The sequence below is a fragment of the Lynx rufus genome, unplaced genomic scaffold, assembly GCF_022079265.1.
Source record: "Lynx rufus isolate CCGP_SWC_20201006 ecotype Redwood Valley unplaced genomic scaffold, mLynRuf1.p SCAF_21, whole genome shotgun sequence".
NCBI lineage: Eukaryota > Metazoa > Chordata > Mammalia > Carnivora > Felidae > Lynx > Lynx rufus.
Window position 1 is genome coordinate 15,511,408 of NW_025814836.1, and position 25,452 is coordinate 15,536,859.

General features: G+C 40.5%; 1 protein-coding gene across 7 annotated transcripts in view; it reads right to left on the reverse strand.

Annotated features, from left to right (window-relative positions):
• MCTP2 (multiple C2 and transmembrane domain containing 2) overlaps nucleotides 1–25,452 on the reverse strand; it is a 238,519-nt gene that overhangs the window by 64,370 nt on the left and 148,697 nt on the right. For 6 of the 7 annotated variants that reach the window (XR_006963408.1, XM_047086646.1, XM_047086644.1 and 3 more), the window contains 3 exons: nucleotides 11,868–11,969; nucleotides 9,132–9,206; nucleotides 6,963–7,082 (listed from right to left, as the gene is read on the reverse strand). Coding sequence is in view for 6 of the 7 variants with exons in the window: in XM_047086646.1 (XP_046942602.1) it covers nucleotides 6,963–7,082; nucleotides 9,132–9,206; nucleotides 11,868–11,969 (297 nt within the window). In the remaining variant the exon portion in view is untranslated. Of the gene's footprint in view, nucleotides 1–537; nucleotides 2,102–6,962; nucleotides 7,083–9,131; nucleotides 9,207–11,867; nucleotides 11,970–25,452 lie in introns of those variants that run through there. The other variant, XM_047086647.1, reaches the window with a different exon arrangement.

Below are 25,452 nucleotides of genomic sequence, written 5' to 3' on the forward strand. Positions count from 1 at the left end.
CACCTGATTTCAGTCCGCATAGCTATGATTCTGTCTGAAAGTGCAATTCAATTGTAGAGTTGAAAATATAAACATGAAAATACGCGAGAATAGTGAAGAGTGTCCTTTTAAATTTTCAACAGATAATCTTTTAATGCAATTACTATAATTTTATTAAATGGCATAATTAGTTAATGCCTGAGAAGTTGTCAATAGAAGGTACAATTATGTTGTAAAAATTATAATCACAATGGGCAACTGATGGATTGTTCTTATGAAAAAGTGCTGGAAAAAAAAAACCTTAAAATATTTTTGAAGGTATACTATGTAGTCCTCTGTGAAAACGGAGATTTGGGAAATCATCTTATAAATGTTAATAAAACAATAAACTGTCAAATATCTTCAGCATTTTATACAATATATTTATGTACATTTTGAGCATATTATGGATGTATACATTTAAAATGTCAAAAAATATCTTCTCCTCCAGACAAAATGGTTATTATAACTGGACTTTTTTTCGGCTTTAGAGAAATACTGTTAACCTTGTGCTGCAAGTGCAAGAACACCTACCAGACATGCAGGGATGTCTGTTTTGCACATGCAACTGACTTCTGGTGGATATGAAACCACCACCAAATGTTTGATCAAATGCAGGTGCATCTAGTTGTAAATAAATTGATGATAGAACTTAAAGAAGAGGTAAATCTTTTAGACACAGTGAACACATAAATATCAGAAGCATCAAAAAGATACGGACCAGCACTATTTTAATAGCCCTATTTGAAACAAAATTCCACATGATAGTGGTTGTGCGTAGCAAAGTAAATTCAATCTGAACGTTCTTCAGGCCACGGAATGGATCATGGACAGAAGCAATCCTCAGGATCTCCTATGAAATGCTAGCTAAACCGTTCTCACAAAATCTTCCATGGGGAAACTTTGTATTCCCCGAATACCTTTGCTTCTCTTAGTCTGTGTGTGTGTGTGTGTGTGTGCGCATGTGTGTGTGTGTATGTTTAAGCACATGTGCGCGTGTGGGTTGAAAGGGTCCATTCTGTTACTGCTGCTGTTGTTTTTGAGTTCAGTGTGAAATCATTTCATATTTCTCAACATCCCAGGATCTCTAAAAGTGAAGGATTTGTGTATGTTAAATACGGGACATCACTAAGAAAGTGGGGAATGGTATTTTTTAACCTTACAGGGAGGGGCCGGGCAGGTTGATTGATGCTTTAAATTATGTATCATTTTGCAGGCCCTGTCGACCCTGAAGAAGAAATTCTTCATTTTTCTGACACTCAAAAAATTGAGGGAAAAAGTCACAGATGTTAAAATCATAGCTTTATGAAGAGACCCATTGATATATGGTAGATTTAGATTGCTTTTTAACATCAAACGTCCAAGTAAAAATTTAATAAAATAAGGAATCCATCAATGCCCCACAGACTTGCCTCCCTTGCTTGATGCAATAGGTGTGTGCCTGAAACACTAGTGGAAAAATGAAAAAAAAATGCAATCCTTTTTTACAGCATTAGGAGGCCTTGGTTATTTAAAATAATCTTCTGATGATGCCATCTGTCAAGTAAATTTTTTTTTCTTTTTTTCTTTTTTTTGTTCATATGAAAAAAAAATAATTCACTTAGGCCACAATGCAACTTTAGGTCTCTTTATAGACAATATTGGGGTTTGTTACATTCAAGTTCCCAATAGAAAAACAAAACAAACAAACAAAAACCCCACACGGATGGTTGGTTTCACAATATAAACATCACAACGCAGAATTATCTTTTGAGAGCAAATTCAATTCATCTTAACTATCTTTAAATCACATATTTGTACTAAAATACAGGGATAGACAATAGAGCACCCATTCTCCGCCCCCGCACACTAGAAATATGGTCTATTTCTCTGATAGCTGCTGTTTTAAGACATCTGGAAGGAATGCATTAATGTAGATACGTAGATGAATGTGCTTGGCTCTACCCATCCCTTATTTTGAACAACCTGGAATTCTCAAAAAGAATCTGGCAAAAGTGTAGATTCCATCCATGACCCTTTCATGGAGTGGTTTTCAGCCTTCACGCTCTCTTGAAAATCCTTCTCCATCATCCAAGAGCTTCCCCTACAAAGTGGGTAAAAATAACTCAGTCTCCCACATGGGGCTCAGTCTGGAACCAGGCACTGAGATTTTCCAGACTATCAAGCTATTCCAAGGATGTCTTAACACACATGATTCCCAGGGTCTGGGCTGTTCTCCGGAGATAGTACAGACATTTGCACCTTGTGCCTCTTTAATTCCGGCTCTATCTCTTGTGAATACGATGATCATGACAGAGAATTATTCCCACTCAAATGATGAGGGTTTTCTTCCCCCCCCACACACACAAGGCATCTTGGAAAAGGCTTAACACCCACTCATAACATCTAAATACATATCTGAAATGACCGATATAGATGTCCCTACAGTCATTATCTTCTATCTAAATACAAGGACCATAATCACTGCATCTTGAACATCAGTGAGAGGTAGTATAGCCCAATGGTTAAACACATGGACTCTATAGCCTGGTGATCTGGGTTAATATCCCAGCCCGTGCTTCTTAAAAGCCTGTGAGTTCTGATACTCTATTTTACCTCTTTGGGCTCATTTTTGTCATCCGTATAAAGAAGGTAATAACCGATATCGACATCAGCAGGTATTGGTGAGACCTCTAACTGGTAACACTTGTAAGATGCTTCGGACTGTGCCTAACACGCAGTAAGCTCTGAAACATGAGCTATTAAAGACCCCGAGAGGTCAAAGTCTATATCTGAGAATGACCACACGCAGGTCTATGAAATACCACGTGTAATTACAAATCCAGTCATAGGGAAACACACAGATGTGCTTCTTTGAGGCATGATTTTTAGTTACCTTTGACCCCTGTCAATAGCTGACATCTCATATGAATTTGTTTTGCAATTGGAAAAAGCTGAGAATATGACGTTCTGAGCAGAAGAAAAGCAAATAAATGAATATTTAATTGATAACGAGTAAAGCTCAGGAAACGCAATGCAGTAACACATCTAGAAAACCTGGAAGAAAGAGAAAGACTCAAAAGACATAATGAGCAAAATTTTCCGCAGTCATTCTAGCAAATAAAGAAAACTGAGCCTGCAGACGCATGGTGTGGAATGGTTTGCTCTGAAAAAAAACCCCAATTTAATTTCTGACGATAACAATGAATTAAACATTATATAGTCGCATTTGCTTGGCAGGTGTCAGCGAATTAAAGACAACTTTCCTCTCGGAGTATTGAGAAGACGGCCACCCATGTAAGTGGACAGGGGATTAATCCCATGGTGGAGAGGTTTACGCCTGGACAGTCTAATAAGATAAATCCTTCAATGTTTGTCCACCCACTGGTGATCAAACACCATGCGGACTTGTAGCTTGATAGGCTGCTTGTCTTCAACCCTGCTTTCAACAAGATATGATATATCCATATACACACCCATAGGAACCTTTAGAAAATGCATGCGTTGCTTTCACAAAGTCTTAAAAAATTTGTTTAATGTTCATTTTTGAGAGACAGAGACAGAGTGCGAGCCGGGGAGGGGCAGGGAGGGAGAGGCAGACAACAGAATCTGAAGCAGGCTCCAGGCTCTGAGCTGTCGGCACAGCGCCGGATGCGGGGCTCGAACCCACAAACCCTGAGCTCATGACCTGAGCTGAAGTGGGACGCTTAACCGACTGGGCCCCCCAGGTACCCCTGCTTTCACAGAGTCTTAATATTAATAGCCAGAATACACCGAACACGATCCTACAATGTCCATGCTCTGTATCATCTGAAAACAGAGACTCTCACGTGATGTCAACAGGCTATTTTACGTCATCTGACAGAACAGAAGTTAGAAAAAAAATGCCTTGAGTTCTGCCTTTAGCTTACAACGCTAGAGTCACTTCCTGGACCTCTAGGGGAAGGAAAAGCCCCACTAGGAACTGGCTCAGCAAAAATGGTTCCTTTCACACCTGTGCAGCGAACCCTCAGGTACCGCTCATCCTCGTTTCGGATACAGAAAGGCCTTCAAACGCCATCCTATTGTTTAGTAAAACCTTGGCCTGAGACCTCGGTTCAGGTCTGTCCTCCGTAGATCACAGGAGGGAAGCAATGTGCACCACCAGGGACAAGTCCGGTGCTCTCCATCTGGAGGCAGCGATGGATATAAGAGAAGAAGTGCGGCTTTGGCATTACGGGCTCCCCTTCCTCTCTCTCTGGCCCAGGTCACCTGAGGATCCAACACTTTGCAGAAAGACAACCCTTAACGGAGTCCACGGAGGCAAGGACCCAGGACCCCAGCCAAGGGTGGCCCCTAAGCTTGAAATCGCCGATCCGTACTCTACAGGTGGCTAACCTAAGTAGGTAGGCAAGAGCCACAAAAACGAAATATTTTCCCCCCAAATGAAGGCTTGGATGCCCATAATCTTAAAATATAGTAAGGGAGACTAACATATATATATATATATATATATATATATATATATTTTTTTTTTTTTTTTTTTTTTTAATTCTATCCTAAAAATATTGTCTTTACACGCTCTTGCCTTAGGAGCAGAAATAGTCTTGGAATGACCACGACGGTAGGGCCGGCCGAGACATTCTCTAATAAGATTACACTTCATCGGCTTAGGGAGGGGAGATACCACCTCTCCGGATCTGTCATATCGCTGACATCCGCCACGGCTGGCCCAAGCAAGCCTGGGATGAACATTCCAACACGGAACTTCAAGTTAAAACTGAAGACTGCCTGCTTTTAAGGCAGCACCCTCCGTTCGCGGACCTTCAGAGAAAAGGCGCATGCGCATCGTTTCTTCAGAGAAAAGGCGCATGCGCATCGTTCCTAAATAATTGCACGGTTTCACCGATGCCCAGTGGCAAATGTCCCCTGCCACACACCGACAGTGGAGACTCCCAGCGTCTTCCAAACCCAGGTATTCTTGCGAAGTCACATTGTGGCGAGCCAGCAAGAAGAGAGCCCCCTTTATCTTCCGTTTTGTGGGCCACGGGGCCTTGAAAGGATGATGTGGCCGCCTGCGGCTGCCAGCCTGGCCGCGTGCTCCCCGGTGCGGTGGCCGCAGGGACGACCCTCACACCGGACGGGGCACAGGGGGCCCCACTGCCAAAGCTCCCTTCCCGTTTAGAAGTCCCCCCCCCCCCCCCCCCAGCAGACAACCTATTTCTATTCATTTGTTCTAATCTTTCCTCAGATCAGGCCGGCAGCCCATTAATCATTTCTGTCACACCCCTACATGAGCCAGTGCAATGGAGCTCTGTTTTTCTAAAAATCACACTGCCAGAAATCAAGCTCCAGAAGGAGGAAATCCTCTCCTCCTCACAGGGGCTGGCTGGGGTGCTGACTGGAAGAAGCCACCAATTGTGTTGACTTTCCTCTTTTGCCCAGAATCACAAGAGAACATTCCGTGGAAAGTTTTTGAAGAGAATTCAGGTGGGGAGTGAAGGGGGGGGAGGCTGAAGAGGAAGCCAACGCATGAAGCCCCCAGCTGAGGAGAACGTAAGAAAGGGAAGAAGATGAATAAATGCCAAGACAAAGACAGATACGGATTAATAACATTCTTACTCATGTTTTTACTACGGCCGATTATTTTCAGCAACTTCAGACCAAAGAAAAAGTATATTAAAGGTCAAGGTCGCAGCCATGAGAGGCCTGCTACATCTTGAAGCAATGAAAATCTAAAATTAATTAGACCTAACAGAATGTGCTCCATGGCAAAGAAAAAGCCTCTTGTGGAGCTGGTACACTTGCTTATGGAAAAACAGTGGGAGTGACCTTGAAGCCACAGACATCTTAGGTTTTTTTTGTTGTCGTTTTGTGAGTGTGTGTGTGTGTTTTTTTAATGAGGATATGCCTGTGGGGTAGGAGAGACCAATGACAATTCAAACAAACAAACAAACAAACAACAACAACAACAACAAAAACCAGAGACAAGATGGATCATGATTTACCAATGATCATGACTCAGAATCACTCACACATCCTTATTAGGCCCTATTGTGATTTTTGCACCTTACACAGATTAATGGCGTGATATAAAAGGCACCAGATTAGCAGTGGAGAGATTTGGTTTCTCCTCCCACGTCTGACAAGACCAATCTCATCAAGAACAAGTCCTTTTGCAAATGGCGGAGAATGTCCAGAGATGTAATGTGAGGGGCACTGCACCAACTTTCAAGGCCTCGTCAGATTCCTGGACTCTCAGTGGTTAACTCGGGTGATTTTAAGATCTCTTGCTGCTCTGCTGAGATTCTGTGATTTTATTACACCTCATAAGGACGGGCCAGCATCATCAGAGAGAAGAGTGCATCTCACACACATCAGTCACTCTCTTTTGTGGTGCTGGGTCACCGTGTAATGGGAGGTCATCAATTATGACTCAAGTGGTTTGATATGAATAAATTTTGGGATCAAATTGGTGAATACTTACTCAACACATAAATTAGAGCAATGTAGTCATGTGATTTTTCACCTGTCCTTTTGCAAAAAAAACACTGGCCTTCACTGGGACCGGGGGAGAGAAATGTATACCACGGAGGGACTGATACAGACACAGTTAATGCTAATATAATAATCACCACCATGTACAGAGACACATTCTTAAGAGAATAAAAACCATTTAAAAATGTCTAAACGTTGGATCTCTTAAATTTACTGATAGCATAGGAGTAAGATTTGGGCAATTTAAAGGATTTCCAATGGCAAATCTGATGTAAGTACAGTCTTACAAAGACATCTCCAGTATAATCACCCATGCTAGGGTGTATTTCGGAAAGATGAACGGATACCATTTACGGTTTCCTTACAGGTGTGAACTTCAGCTATGTTGAACGCGTGTTTTTCTGCTTCACGTCCGTAAAATAAAACCCATCTGCATTTGGATTTGGGACTCAGAGGCAAATCATCTGAACATAAAAAAGGAAGCTTACCACAAACGCTACTGCACTTCTTAACGTGGATTCCCACTGGAAGCAGCTTTTAAGGAACTGTATTGTATTCCACATTGCCATGGTGATTCTTTTCACACGGTCTACATCTCTTGATAAGATCTAATAAAAAAAATGGAAAATGGAACTAGATTTAAATACTCCAAATATTCTCTTTAGATCAGGCAGCTTGGGCATTTAAATTATATTGTGTATAGCTGCCAATTAAAAAAATAATAATAGAAAGCAAAAGTCCTAACACCTCTTCTAAAAAAAATTTTTTTTTAACACGCTCATCCAGAGAGGGAAAAACATACGATGCATTTTACAGCTCTTTTGATGGAGAAGAGCCTGTTTTAATAGTGTTCGGGACAAAACTGAGCTGGTAAAAGCTACAGCAGCCTGGCATTTCGTGTGTGCGTGAATTTGTGTATGGTGGGGGAGGCAGAGAGACAGGGGGATAGGTAGAGAGAGAGCATGGGAGTGAATATCTATTTTAGTTTGGAAGTAAATGGATGGTTTTGCTTTGGAAACTAAATGTACAAGTATTCTAGCTCACATAGTCCACGAAAAAAAAAAAAGCCTATAGGAAAATATAATTCTGGGAGGAGAACCCAGCTCTCCTACCTCCTAACATCTCTTGTCTTCTACAATGGGGTCCATCTTGGTATTAACCTTGCAGACTGTGAAGAAAATTTAGGGGCTCTGTGGCTGTCACATGGTAAGTGATCTCAAGCACTCGGATCATAAACACAAGCTTCAACTGTGTAAAAACATGGCGACACAGTGGCGAAAGGCACGTGGGGAGGATCCTAACATACCCCAGGATCTCAGCCCCCCAGTCCCCTGATGCTCTCAGAGCTCAAAGCCACCCCACATGGAGGTCCTGTTTGGCAAAGGACACGTCTTTTCTCCCAGTTGTACCCAGATTCATTTCAACTTGTTTGCCAAGCAGCTACCCCACCTACCTCCACTTGGGTTTTAACTTGCAAGTAAATAGGGCACGAGGCAGTGGTAGTGAAGGAGGAGGAGGAGGAGGAAGAGGAGGAGGAGGAGGAGAGGAAGAAGAAGAAGAAGAAGGAGAAGGAGAAGGAGAAGGAGAAGGAGAAATGACATTTACTCAGATTACACCCAACACATATCACACTCCAAGTTATGGCAGGCCGAAAGAAAACATCGGGATGCTCCCTTCGAAAGACATTCCAGGCCCTTCCCAAGTGTGCCCACAAGTTCATGGGAAACGAAAGGCTGAGGAGATGCATTTATATTTAACTGCTTTATGTAATCCACAGCTGCTCACCCCTCAGGAAATGGTGGAAGTAATAAACACTTTAAAAAAGGGACACTTTGTTCTTTGTTACACAACTGAAGAGGGACAATAGGTACCGAGTGAAATTCTGAACTGTGTCATCGGAATAAGACAGGGAGGGACTCTGAAAAGAAACATAAAGGTCACGGTAAAAAAAAAAAAAAATTCAAAACTTTCCCTACTGGGCCACGATCTTCACTTTTTGTTAAACTGATGAGAGAGGAATTAAGGGAAACAGGCGGCGGCGGTGGGCGGGGGGGCAGTTAACTCATAAGGAGGTAAAATGCCGACACATTCCAAATATTTAGACAATAAGAACGTGGCAGGGGCAGGCCGTGGGTGACCTCCAGGCTAGACGCCCCTAAGATCCGCTGGGCTGATCCACTGAAGGACTCTCTGGGCACAGCACCTCCCGGAAGCCTTGGAAGGGCAGACAGGGAACTGGCTCTACCTGAAGGAGGCTAGGCACGTCCAGTAAATTCGGGAGAACGTCTACAGAGGCTGACACTAGGTTATAGAACGATCCAGGAGATCAATGGGCGGCTGACTCCTTCTGCTTCATCCAACATAGGTTTCCAGTCTTTCCCTTCTTGTTGTGCTGACTTGCTTTGGGACAGATGGGAGGACAAGGAAGGAGCGGGGCTGGAGAGAGATGCTGGGGTGGAGGAAGAGAGAGAAGAGGGAAACATGGAGAAGGAGGAGGAGGAAGGGGAGGAAGAGGAGGAAGGGGAGGAAGAGGAGGGTGGGAGGAAGGAAGGACGGAAGGGAGGGGAGGAGGGAGGTGGGGCGAGCCGCTAAGTAATGACTAATAAGCACTTCCGGTGCTAAGTGTACTCACAAGCCAGTTGACTGTACCCACCTACCTTCTTGGACAGCTTGCGGCTATCTTCAACAAAGCGCTTTTCTCTGGGAGTAAAGGTCCTAATACTCGCCTTGACCTAGAAAGACATCATTGTTGAGAAAGAGGAAAGGGCAGCATTTAAATGGACTTCATTCTCTTCTTTTTCTCGTTAATGACTGGGAAGAACGTGGAAACCAGTATCTTCTGATCCCAAGGTCCCCGGCAGGGAGCAGAGAAATGGAGACTAATCTCTGGGCTCCGCACGTGTTTCCGGGGATCTCATTTCACCAGCTAGTCACTTGGGCAGGTGAGACAGGATCCAGGAGACTCTGGAGTGAGCTGTATCCACTCTGAAAATCACCAGAGGTGTTTTAACCACGGCCCAGAGTGGGTTCACGAAGTTCTTGGACTAGTCTCTAAAAAGCAAGACTTCCTTCTCAGGGTTTTAAAACTGTATTTTTACCAGGAATACTTGGTCTGTGAAAACCAGTCTCCAGCTTATAGAAACATCTTTCCACCGAGAATCTCATTTCCTCCCAAGTATATGGAAAAATAAGGAGATGTATCCTCTGAGACCCATCTTATGGGGAATAAACTGAGGCTGAGAGAGGTGAAACGGTTTGTCCCAATCACCATACTCTAGGGAAGTCTCAAGGAATAAAATTCAAGTCCATCTTCATCAGATGGACAACTGGAAAATCATATAACTGGCATGTATTTTTCGTAAAGCTTTCCTCCCTAAAACTCAGGTTTCACCTTTGTGCATAATCTATACATTTAAAAAAATTTTTTTTTTTTATGTTTCATTTATTTTTGAGAGACAGAGAGAAACAGAGTGCAAACAGGGGAGGGGCAGAGAGAGAGGGAGACACAGAATGGGAAGCAGGCTCCAGGCTCTGAGCTGTCAGCACAGAGCCCGAAGAGGGGCTCGAACTCACAAACTATGAGATCACGACCCCGAGCCACCGTCGGATGCTGCACTCACTGAGCCACCCAGGCGCCCCTGTGCGTAGTCTATACTCAAGTGCTTGTCAGAAGAAAACAGGAAATGAAGGGTCATCTGTGGCACAAGATGCACTTAGGAGTTTCCTTGAAGGCAAATCAACGGGGGAAAAGAGGAAGTAACACCAACCACTTCCAGACTGAAGACTGTACCCAGAGTTCTAGCATTGTGGAGAATAAAAACATAAAAACGTCTCCATCCTTGATTTTATGAGTAATTTCTGAGCTACACTAAACAAGAAACAGGGCAGCACGGGAATAATTGGAGGGACAGAAAGATCTGAAGCTGGATGCTGACTCACTCATTTACTAGTAAATCAGCTCTCTTATTTAATTCTGTTGCTCATCATAAAATGGCATTAATGATACCTATTTACCAGGTTTAGCGCGAGGATTAAATGAAATAATGTCAGAGCCTGGGCCCTTGTAGGTGGCCACTAAATGGCCGCCATTCTTATAATTACTGTAAAAGCTCCATTATCCTACATTCGTGTATACCACTAACTGGATTAACCTGTGCTCTCCTTTTCCTTTCTAGAACCTACTGCTGACACCATGGCATATGCATGGTCACAGCTAAGTAGGCCATTTCTCTGCATGCTTAGGAATCTGCTCACAACCGTCGAATTGTAGGTCTACGAAGAATCAACTGCGCTGACTTCTGAACTTGTTTATGCCAGTTCTGCCCATTATCATAATTCCATATTTTTAATCAATTATCATAGAAACCATTGAAATCCAAGCATGGACCCGAAGACTTGAAATGTATGTTGCTCTAGAAAGCCTTGATAACGAGGTCAGTCACTAAAAAGATATTGTTATTGAGGTAATGGTTTGATGGAAAAAAAACAGTCTGGAAAATTCTATATTCAGATCGTTTGAGTATCTTTCAAGTAGATCTCCACTTGTAAAAAACCAGAAACTAGGTATTATTATAGATGTTATGAGTATATTGCTGCAAGGAATATGTTATAGAACTAAACATGATCCATGCTATAAAAAAAAAAAAAAACAGATTTTGGGGGCACCTGGGTGGCTCAGTTGGTGAAGCATCCAACTTCGGCTCAGGTCATGATCTCAGGGTCCGTGAGTTCGAGCCCCGCATCAGACTCTGGGCTACAGCTCACAGCCTGGAGCCTGCTTCCGATTCTGTGTCTCCCCCTCTCTCTGCCCCTCCCCTACTCACACTCTGTCTCTCTCTCTCTCAAAAAATAAATAAACATTAAAAAAAAATTTTAAACAGATTTTTATGCCCACACCTAAAGATTGGCAAAGGAATATTTACATATTTTATATTGAACTAAAGGTTTAAGGTACGCTTTAAAAATTCCTCCCTTAACTGTACTTTCCAAACGGGTAATTACTTGTCTTGATAGTGTTGGCTCGCAGGACATCTACTTTAACAACTAAATAACATGTCAGAGGCTTGAAAATACCTGTCTGACCCCCAATCGTTGCCTTAGAGAACATTACAGGTGATAAAGATAAAACACGAATTTCTCCTTCAATTTTTGCTTTTTTCTTTTTCTTTGACATTTAGATGTATTGAGAATTAAACACCATCAATTCTACTGGCTCAACAGGATTAATAGGAGCTGAAAACGGGATTGTCCCGAACTGATTTTATAGCTGAGTTTTAAAACCCTGTTCTCTCTCTCTCTCTCTAGCTGCAACATTTCAGAAACATTTTACGCAGATTTGAGTCTCGCCAGGCTAGGTACAGAGAAGCTGGGATGTATGGCCCAGCTTGGCTTACCGGATTATATATGAGGTCCATCTCCAAGTAAATAGCTCCTTTAAAAGCTTGTTCTAAATCTTTATTCTTCAATATGTAGCAGTTTGGTCGTCCATCTCGAATCTGTCACAAACAATAGATAAAATACAAACTTTCTAGGGGGGTTAAACTGAACTGGTAAAGTTGAGACTGTACAAGGCACCCACACATGAAGCAGACAGGCAACAAATCTGAAATTCATCATGCATCAACTTTAAATTCGAGAATGCTGTTATAACTGATAAGAAGATAAAGTAACAGCCACCAGGCTGAAACTGGGTTATTAGTGGAAAAATTAGTCGTACAAATTATTCATAGGTCGATGTGGGCTTTCTTTCAAAACTCCCAGCAGTTATACATTTTTATTTATTAAAAATGATAAGTATTCTACAAAATTCCTGGCCAGTACTTCTCAAGATTGCCAAGGTCATGGGAAAAAGGAAGACTCAGAAACTGTCACAAATGAGAGGACAGAAGGAGATAAGATGATTAAATGCAATGTGGTACCCTGGGTTGGATCCCAGCACAGAAAAAGGGCCTTAGTGGAAACACTGGTAAAATCCAAATAAAGACCAGAGTTTAGCTAACAGTCAAACACAATGTCTGGTTTCTTTTTTTAGTTTTGACAAATGTACCATGGCAATGTGAAAAGTTTAACTTCAAGGGAAACGAGGTGAGGGGTATATAGGAACTCTGGATCATCTTTGCAACTTTTCTGTAAGTCTAAAATTCTCTCTGAACAAAGCAGTTATGAAAATCTTTTTTGAGAAATGAATAAAGGGACTGATTTTAATAAGATGATCGGTGTTTCACAGCCGTGAAGCAATGCAAATTAAATACGTGAGCATCACTGAAGCTGAGGTCAAAATCCACAAATATTTTCAACACACAAAACGCTGAAAAGTTTTCACAATACACGAGTTCCTCTGATCTCCTCCCTCAGTCAGCAGGTCACGTCACCTTTATACCCTAATCTGCCATTGGACCCCGGCATGTAAGGCATCTAAGAGAAATACCTCCATTTTGGAAATGACCTCGGACCCTTCAAGACCAGATCTTTCCAGATTTGGGGCCAGCCATGCTTTTGTTATACACAGCAGTATGGGCACTGATTAAACTCTTGGCTTGTGAGAAGCATACCTGTTCACCCCAAAAGGACATCAGCAAAGCTCGAACTACCCAAAAGCTCCATTTGCGATTGTAATGAGCAAAGATTCGAATTAACGAAGGGAATTTGAGGGCATAGAATTTGAGCCATATTTTAACTGACTATTGCTGTCACTATAAGCATTCAGCACAAGTGTTCTTATAAACAGTGGTGGAAATGAGATGAATAAGTCATGGGGGGAAACACAGCCATTCCACTTTACAAGGGAGAGGTCACCTTCCTTCCCAAAGTCACTCCACCTCTCGGATTGAATAGGTTTTAAACAGAAAGATGGTTTTCCTGGCCAGTGGCTAAGAGGAAGGGGGTGCCCCATAAAGACCTGATTTCCTTCCTAAACGGTGTCCAAACAGGATTCTGAGCTTCCTCTTTTATCCACAGTCTCACTTAATAAATTGTGGGTGTTAAAGTTGAAAGAAATAAATACAAAAACAGCATGACAACTTGCCAACCTGACTTCAGTCCAATTTAGCTGTCCCTCAACCCACCGTCATTGTCCTGTTATCTTAAAATTTCCATGATTTCTTAAGGGTTAGGAAAGGTCAACAGAAGAACCTGAGGTATCAGTAGAAAAAAATATATATATATTATAGTAATTTTATTTGGTTTTGGTTTTTTGGTAAATGATCTTTTCCTCTTTTTCAATGTCCTAGTATTGTGTCAGCAAAAACACAGAATCCACCCCAGGACATTAAATCAGTTATTAAAGCTAGAGATATAATTAAAGCTATTCATGTTGGGCACTTTCACATAATATTATCTTACAATATGTCAACTGCAAGTTTATACATTTGTAAAACGTTTGAAAAATCACAGAAAAAAAAAAAGCCCCTTTGAATTTCTACAAATACCACAATTCCTTTCCCCGGATGGAAATTAGATAGGAATTTGGCATGTAGCCTTCCTAAATTTGTATTGAGGATTTATTATTCATAAATACATCCTTTAAAAAAGTCAGTAAATTTTTTTGCCTGTGGGAAATAGCATTTTTCAACTTCACTGTGCATCTACGATATGACTTGATAATTTGTACATATACAGATCTGCCTCATTTCTTTAAACTGCTATATTAATATTCGGATATGAACCTATTAATTCTCCTACTGATGAACACTTGGTTGATTCCAATTTTTCAGTCTGTCTGCTATAAGGAGTATCTTTTGGGAAAAGAGAAAGACTAAGGGAAAGAGGAAATATCCTATTTTGAATTGGGATATGTTTTAAGTTAACAGCAGGTCAATGTAGTTGAATACTTAGTATCATAATTAAACACTGAAATAGTAACCAAAGGGACTATTTTTTAAATATTTTGATTTTTCACAGTCTTAATATATAATCTAACTTCCAACACAAGAACACAGGACAAAAAGTTCTAGAACATCTCAACTTGCCAAACTGCTGTATGAAAGCATCTTTACAACAGGAAAGGGAAGCTAGCCATATTTTTCCTGTCGAGAATTATGTTTATCATTTATACTTAGAACTCAGAAAATCATTTCTGCCAGTTTATAATTCTAAAACCTTTATTAAATGGTAGAACAATTAAAACGCAGCCAAAAGTAAACTTAGAGCAGAGAATCTACATATGCTTTTGTCTCTAGGTATGAGATAGTCACTTAAATTAAGATCTAAACTTAATTTTTAGATGTCTGTCTATCAAGGCAAAAAAGGATGATACAGTTTTCGTTTTATGACAAAAGGAGGTCTCTAAATTCATGTGGAGAGTCTTCCTGGGTTGACATCTGAGATGATTTAATGTCACTGGAAGATAAGGGTCTTTGGGTAAAATAACAGATCGTGTCTTTAACCTGTTATGAGACAATTCTTCCAAATGACTTATACACATTTTGCATACTCACCTTTTCGTAGGTAAAAAGCACAGATATTAGGCAATAATTTGGGGAAGGCATCTCTACAGAACAGTAATATGGATTTAATCTTTTTTTTTTTTAATGTTTATTTACTTTTGAGAGAAAGAGAGAGAGAGAGAGGGTGGGAGCAAGGGAGGGGCAGAGAGAGAGGGAGACACAGAATCTGAAGCAGGTTCCAGGCTCCGAGCTGTCAGCACAGAGCCCAACATGGGGCCTGAACCTACGAACCATGAGATCATGACCTGAGCCAAAGTCGGACGCTTAACTGACTGAGCCGCCCAGGCTTCCCAATATGGATTTAATATAATTAGAAATATGACTTCAACAATCAGGGAAATGGACATGTTCATGTCCTTTTATTAAAAAAAAAAAAAGAAAAGAAAAAAAAAACATGATCTATCAGAAAGGTTTTATCAAGCTCATGCTGGGGCGCCTTGGGTGGCTCAGTCGGTTGAGTGTCCAACTTTGGCTTGGGTCATGATCTCGCGGTCCGTGGGTTCAAGCCCTGCATCGGGCTCTGTGCTGACAGCCCAGAGCCTGGAGCCTGCTTTGGATTTTGTGTCTCCCTCTCTCTCTGCACCTCCCCTGCTCACGTGCTCTCTCTCTGTCTCAAAAAGAAATAAAAACATTAAAAAATAAATAAAAAGAAAAAAGATCGTGCTAAGAGTTAATTCCTGGTTAAATTAGCCAGTGAATATAAGAGTACAGGAAGTGTGTTTCTGAGTAATGACTCAGGATTTTGGAGCCAGAGGACAAGTTACAGAGAACATAGTCTGGTTTAGATTTTTTTTTTTACATTAATTTATTTTTGAGGGACAGCGAGACAGTACAAGTGGGAAGGGGCAGAGAGAGAAAGAGACAGAATCCAAAGCAGGCTCCAGGCTCTGAGCTGTCAGCACAGAGGCCGACGTGGGGCTCGAACCTGAGCTGAAGTTGGACGCTTAACCGACTGAGCCACCCAGGCGCCCCCAGTCTGGTTTAGATTTTAATCTGACCTGAAATCATCTTTAAACTATTCAATATATATATTTTTTTATTTAAAAGAGTTAAATTAAATCTTCTTAAACAAGCATTAGCATAGTAAATACGAGTAACTCTTTAAAAGTTGGGTGACAAAACCAAATTTTTAGTCAAAAAGATACTACATTCATTTTTTAGAAAACATTTTTTAACCAGCATATAACAGAAGTTGGTATGTGGAACAGGGACCAAAATCCTTTTCTCACCTGGAACTCTCTTTAAAGAATTATGCTTTACTATAAACTTCCTTGATGTGACCAGTTATCAACGAATTCAATGGAAAAGTTAGTCGTAATCAATATGCATGAATAAAACTAACAGTTGGTTTAAGAAAAGGAACGATACAGGGGCGCCTGGGTGGCTCAGTTGGTTGAGCGTCTCACTCTGGATTTCGACTCAGGTCACGCTCTCATGGTTCGTGGGATTGAGCCCCGTGTGGGGCTCTGTGCTAACAGCATGGAGCCTGCTTGGGATTCTCTCTCTCCCTCTCCCTCTGCCCCTCCTCCTCCTCCTCCTCTCTCTCTCTCAAAATAAATAAGCATTTCAAAAAATAAAATAGAAGCTATCTTATAAAAGTAACATACATTAATTATAAGAATTGTGTAAAATTTATAAAAATGTTTTAAAAGAAGAAAACATCACGTTTATATTTATTTGTTTTTTAACATCTCTAGTTTTCACTAGACAGTTGTATTTACTCATCTTATGAAAACGGGATCTTAGTTTATTGGATAAAATGTAAAACTTCAGAGGCAGATGTATGGAGATTAAATTCTGACCTTGCCTCAGATTGGCTGAATAACTCTGGACAAGTTACAAAACTCCTCTGTTTTCAAGTTTCCTAATCTGTAAAATGGGAATGCAAAATTATCCAGATCTCAGAGGTTGTTATGAAATAATGGGCAGAAGGCAATGAAGAACAAGGACAAGGACATAGAAACTGCTTATTAAAAATTTCCATCTATTTTTTTTTGTCTTATATTAATTTGTATATTTTTAAATCACTTCTCTTTTTTTTTTAATTTTTTTTAACGTTTATTTATTTTTGAGACAGAGAGAGACAGAGCATGAACAGGGGAGGGGCAGAGAGAGAGGGAGACACAGAATCTGAAACAGGCTCCAGGCTCTGAGCTGTCAGCACAGAGCCCGACGCGGGGCTTGAACTCACAGACCATGAGATCATGACCTGAGCCGAAGTCGGACGCTTAACCGATCAAGCCACCCAGGCGCCCCTAAATCACTTGTCTCTTAAATAAAAAAAAAAGGAAAAAGGTATGGGAATCATTCCCTGATGTAACAGTCAATTCTTCTACATAATTTAGGATAGTATTGCACCTTATGGATCATCTATAATTAACTTAACCAACCCTTCATTGTAAATTGCAAAGACTTTCCAATTTTTTTTAATGTTTATTTATTTTTGAGAGACAGAGAGACAGAGTGCGAGTGGGGGAGGGGCAGAGAAAGAGGGAGACACAGAATATGAAGCAGCTCCAGGCTCTGAGCTGTCAGCACAGAGCCCCCATGCAGGGCTTGAACCCACGAACCGTGACATCATGACCTGGGCTGAAGTCGGACGCGTAACCGACTGAGCCACCCAGGCGCCCCAGACCGTTTCCAATTTTTCACTTTAAACACCGTGATGATTTTACACATAGCCACCTTTGTGCATCCATGATGCATTCCCAAAAACAAATTCCTAGAAGTGGAACCGCTGAGTCATAGCACATACCTATTTTTTGTGGTTTTGGCCAAGTATTGTCAATTAGCCCTTCTCAGATTCTGTATTAATTTATACTCCTAGCCTCAGTGAATAAACCTATCTCTATTTCCTTGCAACGTGGCCAACTGCAGGAATTTTTATTTAATATACAGCAATTTCAGAGGAATAAAATGTCCTCAGGTTGTTTTAATATGTGGGTGTTTTTTTTTCTTTTTTTTAACAACTAATGAGCCTGAACATTTCCTTTCATATGTTTATTAACAGTGGACAGTGCTAAGCTGTGAAGCTAGATTTAGATTCAATTCCCCTTTCTGGCATTTAGCATCTGTGTGGCCATGGGTATAAATACCTAGAATATAGATGCTCAGAGGTTGTGTGTATTAAATTTTAATCCATTTTGTCTAAGTGCCTTCTACCAGGCTTGTACGAAGTGATGGTTCTGTCCCACAGCGTTTGAGAGAGTCCTTTTTCTACTCTTAAGAACCCCTGGAAATGAAAAATCTTTACCATATTTGTTAATCCCACTGCTAACCTAATTTGATCATTTACATTACGAAAGCAAGGGCGATGAAGATGATTGATTATACTTGGAAGCACATACAGTGTGCTCCTGTACTCACTATATATTCACCAAACCACTGAAATCCCCATCACAGACCTCCGAGGCAGGCAGAATCACCTTCATGTCATCTCGGAGAACATGGAGACGGAGAGGTTCAGTGCCTTGTCAAAGATCACGCAGCCAATTAGGGGGACAAGACTGGGTGCCAACCCAGGGTGCCTATTAGCTGTTTGGATTTGCACCTGTTTGAATCAACTTTTCCCCTAGACTGACCGTCCCTTCCCCATAGATGAAAAAACGATCGCGTTCTATGTTAGTGACATCATCCATCTGTTTCTATGCGGCAAGTAGTTTTCACTTTGTGTTTTCATTTACAATGGCAACATTTGTTTCACCATATTGACCTCTTAGGATTTGTTTTCCTTTAGCGTTCCTGGTTTTCTTACAGAAGACTTCCCCGTTTTATTAGCCGTTTTATTTATGGAGTTTATTCCAAGTATTTGACCTTTAATTCATGGTAAAATAGTTATTGTGTTCAGTGTAACACACGGATGCATTTTTCCCTGATGAGTAAGCAACTGACTTTCCCAGAATCAATTATATGGTGATCACTTCGTTTATCCCTTTCCTCAGTGACTTCATCTTTCAGGTTTATTATATATACAGTGATCTCCAATTGTTTTGTCTTTTTTCATGTCTTTTAGTACAGTTCTAGAACTTTCTCACATAGGTCTTAAGGATTATAATTGTTTTTTTTGTTTTGTTTTGTTTTGTTTCCTGCTATTAAACCCTTTGGTGCTTTAAGTTTTTAAAATGTTTTCCTATTGGGTAAAGCTACTCTTTTTTTTTTTTTTTTCTTAATTTTGATCCTGGTTATACCTTTACTGACCTTTGTTTATTCCAAAATGCTACTTACTAATTTTCTTTATACTTATTTATATATAATGTGATATTATCAGATAGATAATATGGTTTCCTTCATTAAAATATAATTTTTCTTATATTTTTACATTGGCTGGATCTGACGTAAAAAACTTGATGTTAATTTTGTCAGTATAGAAGTTCATTAATTCAGAACATCTCTGGTCTCTCAATAAGTCTGATGTTTGTGATACTTCTGATACATCAAATCAATTACTTATTTATTAAACTTTTTTTTCATAAATCAAGAACAGATGTTAAATTTTATCAAGTGCTCCTTTGGCATCTATTGAAGTTTTTTTTTTCTCCGTTAATATATTAATAATATAAATTACACAATTATGTTTCCTAATGTGCTAAGTCTCACTGGTCTTCCATGAAAGGCGTAGGATTTCTTTTTTGCTATTGTTGTTAACTCTGTTTTTTTAATATCAGAATTCTTCTAGTATCAAGGAATAAATTCACAAATTTTCCACCTTCCTTTATGTCCCTAATACATTTCAGTAATGTAAGAATGGCCAGTGCCCTTACAGTTTAAAAGAAAAAAATTGCTCTTTAAACAATATGAATCTGTTATTTTCTTATTGGGAGGAGAAGACTAGAGGACACAGGGAGAAAAGAGTGGAATTCTTTGATGATTTTTTCCCCAATATTTCCATAATTAAATTATTTCACTGTACAATGCGTTCAATCCCTGATATTCAGGTTTCTCTAATTATATTTTAAACATAATTTTTCACTCTATTTTTTTGCACTTAATTTTTCCAAATGGGGAGCTGTATTATATTTATAGTAATCGGGCCGTCTGGGTGGCTCAGTCAGTTGAGTGTCCGACTTCGGCTCAGGCCGTGATCTCGCAGTTCACGAGTTCGAGCCCCGCATCGGGCTCTGTGCTGACAGCTCGGAGCCCGGAGCCCGCTTCAGATTCTGTGTCTCCCTCTCTCTCTGCCCCTCCCCTGCTCGTGCTCTGTCCTTCTCTGTCTCTTAAAAAATAAAATAAGACGTTAAAAAAAATTTAAAAACCAGCAAAACCAACCTTTAAAAAAATACTTATAGTAATCTGGGGAGATCTCACACCTCTACAACATCCAAATTCTCTCAAGATATGTCTGTATGTATATTTATTCAAGTTTTCTTCCGTACTCTTCAGTAAAATCTAGTTAGGCTCTTCATAGCAATCCCTATACCTCTCATTTCCTTAGTCTTAGTAATATATGCTTTCCTTTTTTTCATTAGGTTCGTAAGCAGCTTCTCCATTTCATTGGATTTTGAAGAAACGAACACTTGGATCTATCAAATATGCTGTTTACATATTTTCTACATTACTGCTCTTTTTTTTTAATCTTCCCAAACTCCTATTTAATTTTATTTATTTTAGTTTACCTTTTGTTATGATGCTTAATTGATTTTCAACCTTTGTTGTTTAATTACGAAAACATTTAAGGTAAGGATTTCCTCTGAGTAATACTTTTGGCCCTTATCCACAGTTTGTATGTAGAGGATTTCATTGCTAATTTCTAAAAAGTCTGTAACCTGTACTTTTGGTTATCTACCTTAGCTACTTGGGATTTTTTTTTTCCCACCAAATGTTTTGATTGCTTGTTTCATTTTTGCTATTAATATATCTGCCCAACACCGTGACCACCATATCATTTCTTCCTTTTTGGAATCTACTGAGGCAGTTGTGAGCCCACAACATGACCAATATTTAAACACAATAAATAGGTATTTGAGCAGAATATTTATATATTTATGTGTGTGTCTATGCATATATATTAGATTAAGCTTATTGCTTATTCCCTAAAATTTGAGAATCACTGTTTCAGAATGCCTAAAACTCATCTAAGAACTTGCTAAAAAAAAAAAAAATAGTTTCCAGGGTCTCAGCCCTAGAAATTTAGTAGCTTTGGGATGGTGTGCAGGAACTTTAGCTATTAGCATTGGCTTTGTGGAACTTGGAATTTCAAACATCTGGGCCTTCAAAACACATCACATTACAGCCTTATTTATTTTTTTGTGTCTGATATTTTTAAAACTGCACAGATGATATAATCATTTTGTGTTTCTCAGTTGGTAATTTTTTTTTCTTACAGTTCAAATATTTTTTAACATACATACATACTTCTGTGGGAAATTATTCACATAACGATTCATGTCTGCCTTATGTTTATTGGTAATGAAATCGTTTGGGGACCCATAAAATAATCTCCTCTGTATGTTTCTGAGTTACCACTTATTTACATGTACGTGTTACACTTTTGCTCACCCACTTCTGTTTTACCACATGTGGCCCGTCTCAAAGACGCAGTAGCTAAACTGTATGCATCTACTCATTGTAACAGGTTTTTCCATTTAAAGAAAAGTTTAACCCATTCAGCATTTATCATCACGTATAGTATGCTCAGATTTATACTTGCTATACTCTTGTTCCAAGACATCAGAGGAATCCCACAAGGCATTATTCTTTCTCCCTTAGCTTGTCCGTCCTCATCAAATACCACCCACCTTATATACTACATAATGGTTCACGAGGATTCCAGCACATTAAAGGTATCCTTTCCTAGTTTCCAGGGGCAATAAGACAAACTTGCCTTATTTTATCTTTTGAAAAAATTTATTTCAAAGGACATATCAGGGTGGAGAGTTGAGTGTTTGTGTTTCAGCCATTTTAGCCCCGCTAAAATTTTCAGGCGGGCTAGACATCCATTTACATTAATGTAAAGTAAAATAGAAATACTATTGGGGTGCCTGGTGGCTCAGTCAGTTAAGCATCCGACTTCCGCTCAGGTCATGATCTCATGGTTCATGAGTTTGAGCCCCTACACTGACACTGCAGAGCCTGCCTGGGATTCTCTCTCTCTCTCTCTCTCTCTCTCTCCCCCTTCTCTCTCTGTCCTCCTACACTTGCACTCATTCTCTTTCTCTCTCTCTCAAAATTAATCAACTCTAAAAAATAAATATCTTAACGGCCAACATTTCAGCATTAACTTGAAAAAAAATATGATTGTGTAACTGTGTCCATTACAATCCACAAAACCCATCATAGGTGAAACAGGCAAATACTTAATTGGAAATGCAAATGAAGATGTGTATGGGCATTTATTTGGTACAAGCAATTACAGAAAATTTGTCCCATAAAACTAATTAAGTGAAGCCGTTGCTGGTGCAGCTCGTTCCCGTGCACATGGATTCACAGAGACTGTCACGGGCTGCACAAAGCCTATGTTTCCTGATCATGAATTCCACTGTATCTGTTGGGATGGCTTGCCCAAGAGGTCTCAAATTTGTATCAAAACGTAGGACCCTCCTCAAATGACAGACGATCTTCTCTTAGATATTAGGAATTAACAATAAATAGATAGATGCTTTTCCTATTTTGCAGGAAGTGGATTTTCTAAGTCTTCCTTCCTACATGGGCCCGTTCCATAATTCTGAAATGCTAACCATAGGTCTGAAGAAAAAGAAATGCTCCTGGAGGAGAAGAACCCAGCTTGATTTTCAGGACCCATTGCGAATCACTTGATTATGGATCGAAATGTTAAATAACTCTAACTGAATCGGATAATGATGAGCAGATAGTGTCTATGCTGGAAATATTTTAAAACTCTAAAATGTGCTTTGTTTTCTAATGCATATGTACTATGTTATTGATTAGAAGATGCTTGGAATAATGTAAAAATGGGCACAGATTAGAAGTCTTCAGATTATAATCCATGCTAATGGCAATTTTCTGTTTTTAATGAGTAAAAAGTTTTCCCTATCTATATAGCCATTCAAAAAGCAACTATCTGATTTGAGGACCTGAACAAAAATGAAAAATATGGAAGAGTGACCCGCTGGCCTGGATTCTGTGTATCTAAACATATGTACATGATTTGCACAATTCTGCCACCATTAACAGATATACTGATTTTAGAACGTGGATTTTTTTTAAATGAGCCCATAGTCAGTCGGCCCATTCACCCTGATTCAAAGATACAGTGACTTCAGAACAGGCTTTTTATTTAACAGGTTGAAATGCACTTAGCACATTATCAACACCAGCCTCCTTGTAAGGCCAGCTCAAACGCCCCACTTCCTAAAGTCTTCCTAAACTTAAGTCCATCCCTCCCGCTCTGCGTTTTCTTTTCCTTCTTTTCAGCACTTCGTGTTTCAGGGCTTGTGTGAGCACAGAGGTCAACCCGGTGGCTGCCGGGGGGGGGGGGATGGGCAACATGGGTAAAGGGGAGCGTGAGGTCGCGGCTTCCAGGGGTAGAACGAGGAAGTCCTGGGGATGAAGGGTACGGCATAGGGAATACAGCCAATGCTATTGTGACAGCATTGTACGGTGACGGAAGGTGGCATCCCATACAGGCTGGTCGCATCACCACCCTGCACACTAATACAACATTCTGTGCCAAATATACCTCGATGAAGAAAAAAAGGTATTTGGGGTCTTGTGCATTCATTCCACAGGCATCAGCCAAGATGGGCCAGTCTTCAACTCTGCGTCTCACCCGTCCACACCCTATGGCACTGAGACCAGTGGCTGCACAAAACACATCCTGGTCATTGCTTTTGGCATGATGTCTATGTAACAGGTATGCACTATGGAAGTATAACTTCCTCTCAGGACCCCAGGCTCTGACATCAGACTGCCTCATTCAAATCCAGCCCCGACTAATTACCAGCAACAGGATCCTTCCCGTACCTCCGTTTCCTCATTTGTCCATAGCAGTAATAATAATGATAACAATAACAATAATAATAAAGCCTGCCACATGAGGTTTTCAGAGAATTAATGATTTAATGTATTATAAATGCACAGCCCGAGACGTGTTAATTAAGCATTATTCAGTAGATATTAAATAAAGGGAAAAACACAGATCTAAATAAATGTTAAAATACATTCTCTGGGGCGCCTGGGTGGCTCAGTTGGTTGAGCGTCCGACTTTGGCTCAGGTCATAATCTCACGGTTCGCGGGTTCGAGCCCCGCATCGGGCTCTGCGCTGACAACTCGGAGCCTGGAGCCTGCTTTAGATTCTGTGTGTCCCTCTCTCTCTCTGTCTCTCTGTCCCCCCTCCCCCCGCTCAGGCTCTGTCTCTCTCTCTCTCTCAAAAATAAATAAACATATATATATTATATATATATACACACACATATATATATATTATATATATATACACACATATACATATATATATATAATATATATATATATTCTCCAAAACACGTTAGAATTACTCAAAAACTGAATGTTTGCTGAATTAATGAACGACTTAAAATTTGCCTGTTACAGATACTGAGGGTTATGGCATTTTTTTCTATCATATCTACCTCTACAGTTTAGGTAGAGCATGAATTTGTTTGGAGAGCGCATGGAACAGGTGGGCCACCGCATATCAGGAGGAGCCAAAATAGACCCACCATAAGATCTGATCACTCGCCCGATTCGTCAGTCAGACAATCGGAAATGAGTCTCAACTGAAACAGCCGCACCGAAGGGCAGCTTCTGAAACGTATTCAACTCAACGCTCCCGGGCCCCTAAGTCCCTCATGAGAACGTGGCCCAGGCCACACTGCCTTTACACTTTACGTGATAGAGAACTGTCAGATCTGGGCTTATTTCTCGGGGTGCCAGAGTCCTTTTATATCAGAATTAGAGAGTGTAAACCACAGCAAGCACCCCGCCCCCCCGGCCTGAACCTTCCCTGTGGTTTCCCATCGACACTAGGAAAGAGCCAAAGCGCTTCAAACTTTTAGACTGTCAGAGTCTTACCCCTTTCCCGCGTCACTCTGCCCCTGTGTCCTGTCTTGCTCCACATTTGTGATTCTCCCCCCAGCCTACTCCACTCCACCCACACTGTCCACCGTGATCTTTCTGGAATTGGACAGTCAGGGCACTGCCTTAGAGCCTTTGGATTTGGAAGATTTCCTGCCTGGAAGAGTTCCCCCAGATATTCACACGGCTTTCTTTCTCACCTCCTTAAAGTTCCCATTCAAATGTCCCGCCCGAAGCGAGGCCCTCCCTGGTCGGTCCATGGAAAACTGTGCCCCTTCCCCAAACATATCCTCGGAACGTATCCTGCTTTGCTTTTTACATGGCACCTTTTAACCACCTAACATGTTGTCTTGCCTTTTGCTCATTTGTTTGTTCTGTTTATGGACTCCTGCAACCAAATACAAGTTCCGGGGGAGAAGATACCTTCACTGTGGTCCTTCTTAGAGCATTACTACCTAACACAATGCCTGGCACAAACTGAACATTTGATAACTATCCCTCAAACAAATGAATAGACCGTGGGCAGCTTATCGGCAACCAGAA